This window comes from Elaeis guineensis, chromosome 7 (genome assembly GCF_000442705.2).
Source record: "Elaeis guineensis isolate ETL-2024a chromosome 7, EG11, whole genome shotgun sequence".
In the NCBI taxonomy this organism is placed as follows: Eukaryota; Viridiplantae; Streptophyta; class Magnoliopsida; order Arecales; family Arecaceae; genus Elaeis; species Elaeis guineensis.
In genome coordinates, this window is record NC_025999.2 from 104,864,009 (window position 1) to 104,877,137 (window position 13,129).

The following is a 13,129-nucleotide window of genomic DNA, read 5'->3' on the forward strand; positions in this document are numbered from 1 at the left end:
AAACAAGTTAGAAACCTAAGTTTTGAAACCTCCAGCTATCCTGGTATGTGGCTTTATCTTGGATCTAACCTGAAATTTAGAATGGATTTCCATAATGAGATACCCCAAAACTGGAAAAGATGACACCTCGTTCCCAATTCATTCTTGTAAAATTGCTTATATGATTGAACTTATATACCATGCAAATCAACAGTCAACTATATCATTATAACACACTGACTAATGATTCCATTGGTGGATGAAAGAAATTTGGTGTTAGAATCTTTGTATGACTACTTTTGTGGTGGTAAAGTTATTTTTATCCTTCAGTTTCTTCATCATTGTTTTCAATTATCTTTTTATTTTGGGTGTTTGGTTTCTTTTTCCAGTTGTTCATATATTTGGAGGATTTTATGTGATAATATCTCAAGGCATCCATCTAGCACTTAGGTTGTAAGTCCCACAATCTGTAGCCTGCTCCGTGTTTTATTGCAATGTTGGTAGCACAAACCACAATAGCTTTATCAGTTGATTAAAACCCTTAAATTACATGTGACCTTTGTTTTCTTTACTGTTTTCTTCATGGTTCTACCATGATCCTGTTGTTATATGGAGATATTTATGACTTCATGTTTGTAAATACTGGGTTCTAATTTCAAATTTTGTTTCATCAAGCTATAGACATCATTTGTTCAGATCTATTTGCTATAAAATTGTTGTTGGTTTATTTTCATGGTAACCAGTCTGTTCTTATAAATTTGTCTATGCGTTTCCTGCATTTGATGGCCTAGTATGTAGTGCATCACATCACCAAAGTGCTTGTCTGCTTTATCATGCAAATTGCTTGATCATAAACAAGACCAATATCGTTTTCAAAATTGTGGATTCGATCTTCTTATGTAGGCCTTCTTTTATTGCAGGAGGTACATTGCAATGCTAGAAATGTGCCACATGGCTGGGAACAGGGATCAACTAATTGCTCTTTTGCTTCAGCTTGCCGAGCGTGTCCTTAACATCCTTCTCATTCATTTTCAGGATGAGTATGACTATTTATTGTATTTAAATTTGCATTCAGGAAAAAAGGTCTTTGGTTATGGGTTACTCCTCCCAGGAAGAGCTTAGCAAAAATCAAATGAGAAACATGGAAGGCAATCACTTAATACTTGCTTTCGTTCATCCCATGATTGGGCTTTTGGAGCCCTGATATGAAAGTTCTAGCAAAAGACCAGAGGATGTCACATACCCCTTTATAGATTACCTAACCTCCTCACTGGGGAGAGCTACCCTAAACCATTTGTTTCAGTCATAAGAAAAATCTCTTTGATTTCCATTTTTTTTCCCTTTGATCTTTCCATGTCTAACAAATACACTGTTGAACATGATTTACATGACAGTAATACTGATTCACAAGATCTTTCTTTGCTGTGTGGGAATTTGCATGCAATTTTAGAAAGAATCGAGCAATTAAGAGAGGTATGTATTTTGAGTTACTTTAAGAAACTGAAGTTTATGAGGCACTATTTTTTTTACAACTTGGTTAGACTATCAAGTGTCTCAATGAGGAATGCATGTAGGATTTGAAAATCTGAATTCCTGATTTGAAAATCTGAATTTGAAATTCCTTTCTTTTTTTGGATGGGGAAGGGAAATAAAGTTATTCCAAGTCCAAATATCAAATTCAGTTCCTCTTTCTTTGGGAAAATACCTTTTTTTTTTTTTTGGAATCTTGTTTCATATCCTGAGTTTGAAGGTGCAGTGTTGGATTATATAAGCCTCACTATCCTGTAACATGTTTGATAACCTTCATTGAAAGTAATCTGGATCACGATAGCAAGCAGGTATTCGGATGAGCAAATAAATCATCAGAGGTCCTACATTTTTGATAATGCAAGTTCCAACCATGTTCCTACTTTATTAATTAAATCAGCTTAGGTCTTTCCACAAAATTGTGGGCACCCCAATTCAACATAGTTTTTTGAGAGATGCTAGGCGCAGAAGACCTAACAGAATCTCACTAAGATAACGAAATAACAATAAAACCAATTTTAACATAGTGTGAGCAAATTTGTGAATATGAAGAATACTTAGTTTATGCATATTCGAAAGAATATATTGCATAAACTATAGAAGTCTCAAACCTTGGCCTGACAAGTTTGATGCTGAACATTCACAACTTGGAAGGAGAAGGAAAGAAAGGCTTGGGGAGTAGCGGGCCTACTAGAAAGATTACCTTTGAGAGCCAGAACAGCCATGGACTGTGATTTATCTAACCAAAACCTGAAGCTGTAACCTGTGGCATAAGTAATCCTGTTTTGAGTTTCAGAATAATTGGCAGGTCTGATATGACATATATGGTCATGAATTGACAACAGTAAAGTCTCAACTTAGGCCATGTTTGGGATTGCTATTGGTGGAGAACTGGTGGAAGTAGAGCTTTTACAAAAAAAATATTTCCTATTTGATAACCACTTTTCTAAAATGTTTTGCTACTTTAGCATATGTTCAGTAACTAAACTAAAAAATTGCTTCAGTAACTAAACTAAACAATTGCTTTTGGTATGACAAAATGACAATAAAGGACACTGAGTAATATTCTGTAGTAGGATATAATACAGTGTGCATGGTATAATATTAATATAATATGATATAATATTATAATGTATTATAATATTATTATAATATACCATAGTATAATATTGCATGCCATAGCATAAGAATATAATATGATATCATACAATATAATATGATACATGATATATCATATTATTACATAAGATAATATTATTATAATGTAATATTGTAAGAAATATAATATAAAAACGTTATATGATATAGTATAATAACGTAATATGATAAGATATGATATATTGTAATATAATAATGTAGTGTTATATATTAAAATAATATTACATAGTATCATATGATATCATACTATATAATATGATACATAATGTATCGTATTATTACATAGGATAATATTATTATAATGTATTATTGTAAGAAATATAATATAAAAATGTTATATGATATAGTATAATAACGTAATATGATAAGATATGATATATTGTAATATAATAATGTAGTGTTACATATTAAAATAATATTACAGTGTAATATGATATTATAGTGTAATATAATACAATATTTTTATGATACAATGTAATATAATAAGATGTGATATGATTTAGTAATACATTATTGCATTGTTATAATGATATAATGTAATATTATCATGTAGTAGTATAATATTATCGAATATTATATTATAGTTATTACCTGACATTAGCTATGTTATATTATTATATTATCTATTATACCATATCAAACGATATTCTATTATTCTATTATAAATATTATATATATTATATTATATCGTATCATATCATATTATATTATACTATAAATATATTACATGAACTTTAATATAAAATATTATAATTATTATTATTGTATAGTATAATATTTTTGTGGTATTTGTTCGTGGGAATTTTGGCCACCAAGAAAATTTTACTAAAGCCAAAATAGCTTCCTTACATTTGCCACAAAGCACTTTTGGGGAGCTCATAGACCTTTTCAGCTTCTTTGTAAAGGCAAAACAACTTCTGGATTTTTTTTGTCAAACACTACTATACCATCCAAAAGGGCTTTTAGAGGGTCAGGAAGTACTTTTTAGCTCTTCAAAAGCTTGTTCAAATTGGGACCTTCATATTTTTGGTGGCATATTATGTGAAAACATGCTACTTGAGTGTGAAGAGGAGGTTGAGTATCTTGGTGTGTGAAACCTTCAATTTCGGGGATATTGTATGGATTCTAATAGAAAGAAAAGGTCGTAGAAAATGGGAGCCAATCAACAGGGCCTTTATCTCAAATTAGTGTGGTACCATTTATTGTGTGGAAACATAATGTCTTGGGAATTTTTGGTGAAACGTGAAGGAAATATGCTAGTTGTGGACTGTGTAGACTATGCTTTGACATAAGGGATATTCATCATCATTGTTTTCATCATCGTTTATTGTTATTATTATGTGCTGACTTAAAATGTGAATCATGACAATGGATATTTATTCTTAATTGGGATCTTGCTTTTTGTGTCATGAAAATGGATATTTGCTGTCTTTAAAGACTGAAATGTTCTAGAGTTGTGGTCTCTGTGGTGGGTTTTTGGAGCAAAAGGACTGTGTGATGGTTGTGAATGTTGGTGGTATTAAATTAGATTTGTTTTCCAGTGACCGACATCTTGCAATGCTTTTTTTTTCTTGATTTCCTAACTTGTATAGAAAAGCCATTAATATCTGATGGTCTTTCTTGTCAAAATCTTGTGCTACTTCTCAAAGAAGTAATTTTTTTCCATTGAGTCATCTGAAATTTACCTGCACGTGAGAATGCATATCCCAGCAGAGTGATGGTTATATATTTTTTAAAGCAAAAAAAAAAAAAAAGGAATAATCTCAACCATCATGCTGTGTGATGGTTGTGGTTGTTAAAGGCATTAAATTAGGTTGGTTTTCCTGGGAGCCCTTGGTCTTGCAATCTATGTATGAGTTATATGGTATGTCTTTGGGCTTTGCAAACATGTTTTTTTGCGCTATTAACATGTATCATGATGAATCTTGACACCAGTTCCTAAATTGCATCAGAGTGACATCTGGACACGCCATCTGTGTAATGCAGCATTACTGGTAAAGTAACACTTATTTGTGGAGTGACCAGAATATGAATTTTATAGTAGGGTATCTTGATTCCTCTCACAATTATGTGACTCCCTCATGGTAAAATGTCATTCTAAAGCCAACATGTTAATGAAACTAGCCAATTTTTCACCATAGTGCTCCATGTAGGGACGTGGTATGGAATCATATCTGTGCAGTTCTTGTTTGTAAAGTTGTTCTTCAGAATATCCAGGATGATTCTTTTGTAGAGATTGAGGTTCATAATGAGTATGTAATCACGATTACATTTTTTTATATTTAGATGATGGCATCATTGTTTCACTACTTTCTAAGGCAACTCTTGACAAATATGTTCCAGATTGCAACTCAAACATGCATGTACCCTTAAATTGAAGAAATTGTTTGCCTTTAAAATAATCAGACTCATGAAAGCAATCGTGTATGCAAAGGCATTCTATTTGACAGCACTTTCAATAAGAAAGAATATAATTTCATTTTAATGTCATAGGACATGTATGATTTGCAATTTCTTCAAAATCTGATTCAGTTCATCAGTCTTGTAGATGAGCTTATTGATTTTGGTATACAGAAACTTTATTTGCTGTTTCCTTTGTGCGTTATGTTACTCTTGTTTGTTTTTCTTCCTGATGTATGTGAACTTATGCTGTGTTTTTGTTCATGGGTACCTGTTTCAACAGGAGAAAATTGGTCGTGGTCTGAAGTCGTTCCAGAGACTTGTGAGCACACTGAAGGAAATGTCAATTCGGAAGATGGCTCTCTAAGTCTGACATAGAGTTGTAAGGTTGTATAATTACCAAGAAATTGTTAGGCCACTAATGTAAGAAACTGGTCAGAGCTTGGTCTGATCTTTAGTAATTAATATGTAGAATGCCTTTCTGAATTCTTGTGTATATAATTTTCATAATGAAGATCAACTACTGGAAGTCATTGGAAAGGGTATTGATGTAGGCTGGGCAACATAAAATATGAATTATACCGTAGCAGTTTAATGTTGGACTCGTCTTTACCCAAAAAAAAAAAAAAAAAAAATGTTGGACTCGTCCGAACTGTTGGAAAGCTCTGTTAGTTAGGCATTGGGCGTTGAAAAAGGTGCAGCCTGGCCAGTCCCGATAGGCTGGATGTCTGTACCAAGGTTTGCTTGGTCCGACTTTTGAGACCTTGTTCCATCTTCCTCCTTGAAGCCTTCCTATGCTTGCAGCGCGACTTGAAAACATGGATGATGTTTGACATCTGGGACATGGGCCACATGGCTACCGGTCGAGGCTTACTTCCCACCTCCTACTCGAAGGGGTCCGTGGGGTGCAATCCCGGTGCTCAAGGAGTACGCTCGAATGGTGGTGCAACTATTTGGTTTGACAAGTTTCCCAGACGATATGGCTGTAAGATGGCCGAGCTTGCAGTAACTCCGTGAGTTTGTGGTGTTACTTCATCATCCACGACCCACGATGAAAGTGGAAGCAAATATTTTGTTTCTGATTCTCTATCCTACCTCATTGCTTCTGGTCTACAATCTTTTATCGGAATTTTCGAGGGTCCATCTGGTTGGGGAAAGTGACATTGGAAAGTAATTTCTAAGAATTATTTATCTGATAATTTTTGAAAATTATTTATCTGAAATGGTTGTGGAGGAAGATAATTTTTATCATGTTTGATTGGTGAAAAAATAATTATAGAAAGAGATATTAAAAAAAAAAATTACTATGTTTGTTTGAAAGTAAATCTATATAGTAATATGATTAAATTTATAAATATATTTTTTAATATAAAATAATTTTTTAATATTAAGATAGTATTGTCATTTTCAATTAGTCTTTATGTAATAATTATAATTACATAGTTATTTATATAATATCATTTTTATCTTAATTTTTTTTATAAAAATTTTTTATTAAATAAATTTAGGGTGCGTCAAACCACGGGCTGTGCCTGGCCCTCCCCTTCCTTCGCTTTGTTTCTTTTTTTCCTTCTTGCGCTGTTCCTTCCCCCCATTCCCAAACACGTTCTGCTCTTTTCTCCACGCGTGCCGTCTCACCGCACGCATCTCCTGTTCTTACCCCATCCCTTTGGACAGTTTCCCATTCTGCGCCCCCCCTCCTCACTCCCTCCCCTCTCATTCTCATACGCCTTCTCGTCTTCCTTCTCATGTAACCTTCTTGCACTCCCCTCTGCGCTGTCCGTCTGACAAAAGGTCAGGTATGCGATGAAGGGAAGGAGGGAAAACGTACCTTCGAGTTAGATCTACACATGTGGATGGAGAGGGCTGTAGAGAAGAGGATCGTGTCTTGCTCAAATATGACGGAGGGAAGAAGAGGGGATCGAAGCATGGGAATGGAGAGGGAAATGCCGCCATGCTGGCTCACGTGGCAGGAAGGCGGCGATGTAGGCGAAGGTAGAACGGGAGAGGATAAAAAAGGTGGCCTCGAGGGAGTCATGGGATTGAAGGAGCCGAGGACCAAAGGGCTGATGGGGAGGGTAACATCGTGGAAGACAGTGGCCCGGTGGTATTTTTTGGGCTTTTCTTGCTGGTTTCTTTTTTGGTGGCTTTTCTTTGCTAATGGCGGAGCTATGCTTCGCTGTCATCTGCTCTTTATTGCATTGCTGAGGATGGGATTCTGTTTGATGAATTCTTGGATGCTTGATGAATTTTGTGATGGGTTTCTCTATAGTAATGGTTTTCTGGGTTTGTTTTTATATGATATGACATTGGCTTTTTTGGATTTCTTTGGGCCTTTCAATTTGTATACTTTAACCGTGTTTTTTTTTGTTAGTGGTTAGCAAAACAAACGTGAGACGTGGGTGATACAAATAGGTTAGATGTATTACTTCAGGGTAGATAAGTTTGCAACATGTGGAAGTGATTAAGAAGACAAGACCAAACTTTTTCGATAAATTACTAAGTAAACATATATCATAATGATCATCTTTAACATTTTGAATAGCAATAAAGTAACCAAGAATTGCATTCTGAGTTTATGTTAAAATACTTTGCCAATTGAATACATCCTTAATTTTTCTTAAAAAAAAAAGCCAAGACCTTGAGAGCTATCCAGAACATGAGACAAATGTCCTGAATATATGAAATTAGTAGATACCATCTACAACTAGATATGATATTAGTTTTTATGTGATCATCTCAAATAAATATATTGGTAACTTGTATAATGCTAATAAGTTTTCTTCTCCTTCTCGTCCTCCTCTCTCTCTCTATTCTTTTTTATTTTTTTGCAGTTTGCTGCATTGGGTTACTAAATTTGTGCAAGTTGCTTTTTTTTTTTTTTGGTTGATGGGTTATTAAATAGATATATTTGATGAGGATAAGCTATAGTTCATTTATACGTCCTTAATAAATTAATATTTAGAAATTATGTTATCTTTAATATATTATTTTTATTCATCACATAATTATTTAAAAATAATATATAAAATATTTATTTTATTAATAAATATTTTTATTAGTTTTTAATAAAATATTATTATATTAATTTATTAATATTTTATTTTATTAATATATTATTTATTTATTATTTTTATTAATTTTTAATATATTAATATTATATTATAGAAATGTCCATTTTCTTCTAAATTACAAAAAGACCCTCTACATAAACTTTCGCAATGCTTTTCTTCTAAAAGTAGTAGCTCAATCAAATAATGAGCATATACTTTTTCCAAGTTCAAGTGCAAAATCTTGCTTCAGTAGAGACATGAAATTTCTCAGTCTAAGCCCAACCATCAGTTATATATTTTGATATTCTATTTATTTCTTACTAATCTAAACCATTTCCATCTTTTTTTAAAAAAAATAATATTTTCAAATAAAATATTTTTTTAAAAAAAATTATTTTATTTTATAAGATATATTTTCATGCAATGATATGTGCACTTTACAATCATAAACATCCCTTCCAACGATGTGTATGGTTCTTCAAGAATCCTCTCCCTCTTCTTCCCCCACTTTTCCTCCAACTTGATGATCATTCGAGTGTTTGACTTTAGCATAAATATTTATGCTATTTAAAACTTTGATAATAATAGAATAGTATTTAAGCTACCATCCAATCAGAATTATTTTATGATATTTAAGATGGGTCCACTTTCTTTCCTGAAAAATTCTATATTTTTATATAATAAATGAGATGCTGTTCTATATTCTCCTTGCAGTATATACCCTTTTATTTTTAGTAAGCACACATGTTTTTTATTAATATACAAGGGGAAGGATAAATATATCCTTTTATTTTTAGTAAGCACACATGTTTTTTATTAATATATACGTGGAAAATAAAGAGATATTACCTCAAAAATTGATTTACTTAGCACTAATAGAATAGTATTTAAGTTGATAATAATAAAAATTATTTCTTAATATTTAAGTTGGACACATTTTTTTCAAGCAGGGGATGAAGAAAGAGAAATATGATAACAGTATATTTTTTTAAAAGTTCTCAATCGAATATAAATAGTTTAGATGAATGAGACTCAATTTTTGTAGCCTCCTTTTACTTTCCAATAAGAAGAAGATTTTGTCATCTAAAAGTACAATCTAGATCTAGAAGGCCTTTTGGCTTTTTACTACAATTGAGGCATATTCAAATCACGCATATTCAAATCATGAGGCCGTCCTACTTTAAATACATGATGAAGGGAAACATGCTATTCATTGCTTGTACTCCTCGCTCTCCACATCTTTCTATTTTAGAAGATTATGAAATAGGAAGGGAGAGTACCTCCTGGGATTATGGCAGAGGAGTGAATCGATGTACTTGAATAGAATTTACTATAATTAAGAAGTTTCAGTACAAACATTCATGCTATTTGCGCTTTGATTTAAATATACGAAGAAGGGAAACATTTGACTTCCCTATTTGGACTATTTAAAAACACGTTGCAAGTGAAGAGATCATACATACAGCAAAGAAGAGCTCTATATTTCATATAATACATATAGAGATGATAATAGGTCAAATATGGGTTCGATCAGTTCATATTCATATCCATCTCATAGATAAAAATATTATATTCTTACCTACCTTATTTTCATCTTGAATCAGGTTGGATTGGATCAAGTAGAGGTACGAATTAGATCGGATCAGATATAGATATATAAGAGGAGTTGATTGGATTGAACGAAATTGAATACATATAAATCATATAAAATTATTATAATTTTGAATACGAGATATATATTAAAGTTATATCGGATCAGATTCGAATCGAAATATATCATTATCCATATTTGATCCGAATCTACTTTGAATATTTTTTTCTAAAATCCATACCTATTTTAGATTTCAATCGGATCGGATAAAACTTGCCCCACTTCGGATCGAATTGCATTGGACACTCGACGGCGGGTTAAAATTGCCACCCCTAAATACATGGGTTGCAGTTTTTTTTTTTTCCAACTATTCTTGAATACAATAAATAATAGATAATAAAAATAGAGGAGAATATAATTGACATAAATATTTAATGTTTCTAAAATAAATATTTTTATAAAAAATAAATATATAAAAGTTATACCAAAAACCAAATAAATAAGAAAGAATAGAATAATACATTTATATTAGCAAATGCCTCCCATGGCATTCATTAACATTTCCATAACCACAAGCATTGAGGATGAAGAACAGCCTACTAAAAGAAGAAGATGGTCAATTTAGAATCACTCCAATGATGCATCTGTACTGCAATTTTGGTTAAAAACTACAAATCATACAATGTCATACAATATCATTTTGGCTAACAAATCATACAATGGCTGATTCAATTGTAGACATACTTTGATATCTCCTTAACAAAGAAACTTAGGTCCTATAATAACATAGCACTTCAATAATGTACCAAAATCACAATGTTAGAATTGTTTCACAAAATCAATCAAAAAGCAATGATGTAGATAACTATAACACAACTCTATATTTTTCTTGTCACCCAGAATACATAGAATATAAGGATTTTTCATGAACCACAAATATAGTCTCCAATGGAGGGAAAGTTCAAATAGCTAGGAGACCAATTGTCAAAAAAAAAAAAAAAAACTCATTCTTACCCAAGAAATGAAAAATCAACCAAATAGAAAAGCAAAAAAAAAAAAGTAAATGCTTTATATGAAATCAATCATACCTTTTACCATGACATCTAAACCAAATAAGAGAAATACCTAAGCTATTAAAAAAAAAATATCAATAGTAGCCCGAAAAATATTAGCTAGCTTTTCTCGATCTAAAGTTTAAGTGATTGTTCGATCAAATAAGAACTCTACTAACGCACATCAACCACCAAAAAGACAATAAATAGACATCAGAAAAAGAAACTTTTTCACCAGAAAGAAGAGAAGACAGCCAAAGCTGTACTTAGGATCAAAGATCACAAAGAATGAAAACAGTGGAGCACCTGAGTAGGCTCCAGAACCTTGATCGTGACTGGGATCTTCATTAGTTGCTGTAGCACATCCATGCATTGATCTGCCTCTAGCGACACACTGCCAGCATCCCCCGCCCTCTTCATAGTCTCGAACATTTCGAGAAGCTTGTACTTCATGGCTTCCAAATCGTTTGCCAAGAATCAAAAAAGAGTAAACCAACTAAGATCACATTCATTAACATCTAACAGTAATAAAAGGATGGGTCGCTTTGCACATGTATGCCTACTACTGGACCAAAAATTCCCTAAATCCAAGAGCCTCAGCTCAGTTTGGCGAGATCATGGTTTAACGATTGGCAGTCTTTGTCACCGTGGGCCATTGTGGCAATGACAAAATGGGATATCAAATGTCGGCCATAAGATTCCTGGTCTTCAAATGATAGATGCGAAGGAGAAGAGCATTGCGATTGCCAAGAGAGAAAGAGCAAGACGGTCAAGAGGGAGAGGAAGGGTTGAAGAGAAGGTGAAGGGACGAAGAGGGAAAGGAAAGCAAGTAAAAAAATACCATTGGGAATTAGAAACACCAGCAAAATAAATGAAGAGCCGGAGAGAGAAGGGAAGGCAAGTCAAAGATACAGGCGGAGAGAGAAACGAAGACAAATAAAAAAAATATATCATTAGGATTTGGAAACATCAGAATTGGAAACATTAGCAAAATAAATGAAGAGCCCATTCAGGTGGCAGAAAAAGAAGCCATTTATGTGGCGAGTAGAGGCTTTGCCAATACAAACGCCTCTATTTCAATATATATATATATATATATGCTTTGTAGGGGATAAGTTTATGGTTAATGATTTTATATATAGATTTAAACCAACAATTCTAAAGGTTTGCTCTATCTCGAAGTATTAAGTACCACTAGATTTGCACTATCCCAAATAAAATGTGCTGAAATATTTTATTTAACTCATAGGGAACAAAATTTGTTCATCACGATTGGAAAAATTTGCTAAGGAATTCTTTTGTACTTTATTTTGGATTATCATTATGAATGCATTTATTCATATCAATGCTCGTATAAATGCTTAACATGTGATTATTTAAATATCAAAATGATGTAGTTCCTATAATTTAGAACTATACACCAAGAAAAAACAAATTTTGTATCTATATACTATCTATATCTGGAAATAATACTAGTGTTTCTTTTTTGGTAAATGAATAATAGCAGTGTTTTTTTCATCGAATGATGATTTTAAATAAACTAGATATCATGTAAATATCATCTGCTCTAAATAGAAAGTGCTAGGTATAGTTATATTTTTATAAGGAAAACAGTTTTTATATCTAGATATTATCTACATCTACATATAATAGCAGCTTTACATGCAATGACCATTTCAAATAACTTTATTAGCATTTTTGTGCATCATTTAATGTTCAATACGACTATAAATTTTGCTAATCCTAATCTTTCTACTAATTTTTTACCTCCAGCCATGTCCCCTTAAAAATATCTCTATTCTCTCGGGTTGACCCAACAATCAAAAAAGAGAGATTATTCCGTTTCAAAGATCATTGGTACTTATATCTTGAACTTTTCAGTATTATTACTTCTTCTTGGATCAGCCCCACCAAATCTCTGAGTGCATGCGCTATATTTGCCGAAAAGCTGAAACACCTGAAAAAGACCCTCAGATAATGGAGTAAATCCAATGTTGGAAATATATTCTAAAAGAAAAAGAAATTGTCACCGAGAATTGACGTACTTGATAAAAAAAAAGAACTCGGATTATAGAATGAGGAAAGATCTACCTAGACTCATCTCAAAAAGATGCTCGAAGGTATCTCCTCCCAGGAGGAACAATACTGGAAACAATGTTTTCGTGATCAATGGATCAAATAAGATGATAGAAACACATCTTACTTTCACATAATAGCATGCAACAGAAAACGGAGAACAAGATTAATGAAATTTCTGTTAACGGAGAAACTATCTCATTTGAAGACTCAATTCACCAAGCCTTCTCATCTTACTTCCCCTCTCTTTTGGATAATTCTGATCATCAGAATCTCGAGCTAGATTGGAATAA

At 32.5% G+C, this 13,129-nt stretch overlaps 1 protein-coding gene across 5 annotated transcripts in view; it reads left to right on the forward strand.

Annotated features, from left to right (window-relative positions):
• The window catches only part of LOC105047827 (nuclear pore complex protein NUP205), a 43,321-nt gene extending 37,717 nt beyond the window's left edge, over nucleotides 1–5,604 (forward strand). For 3 of the 5 annotated variants that reach the window (XM_010926919.4, XM_073260629.1, XM_073260628.1), the window contains 3 exons: nucleotides 900–1,019; nucleotides 1,374–1,452; nucleotides 5,348–5,604. In XM_010926919.4, the coding sequence (XP_010925221.1) occupies nucleotides 900–1,019; nucleotides 1,374–1,452; nucleotides 5,348–5,431 (283 nt within the window). In that variant the 3' untranslated portion in view covers nucleotides 5,432–5,604. Of the gene's footprint in view, nucleotides 1–899; nucleotides 1,020–1,373; nucleotides 1,454–5,347 lie in introns of those variants that run through there. The other 2 variants (XR_002165123.3, XM_029265397.2) reach the window with 2 other exon arrangements.
• Nucleotides 5,605–13,129: the final 7,525 nt, after the last annotated feature.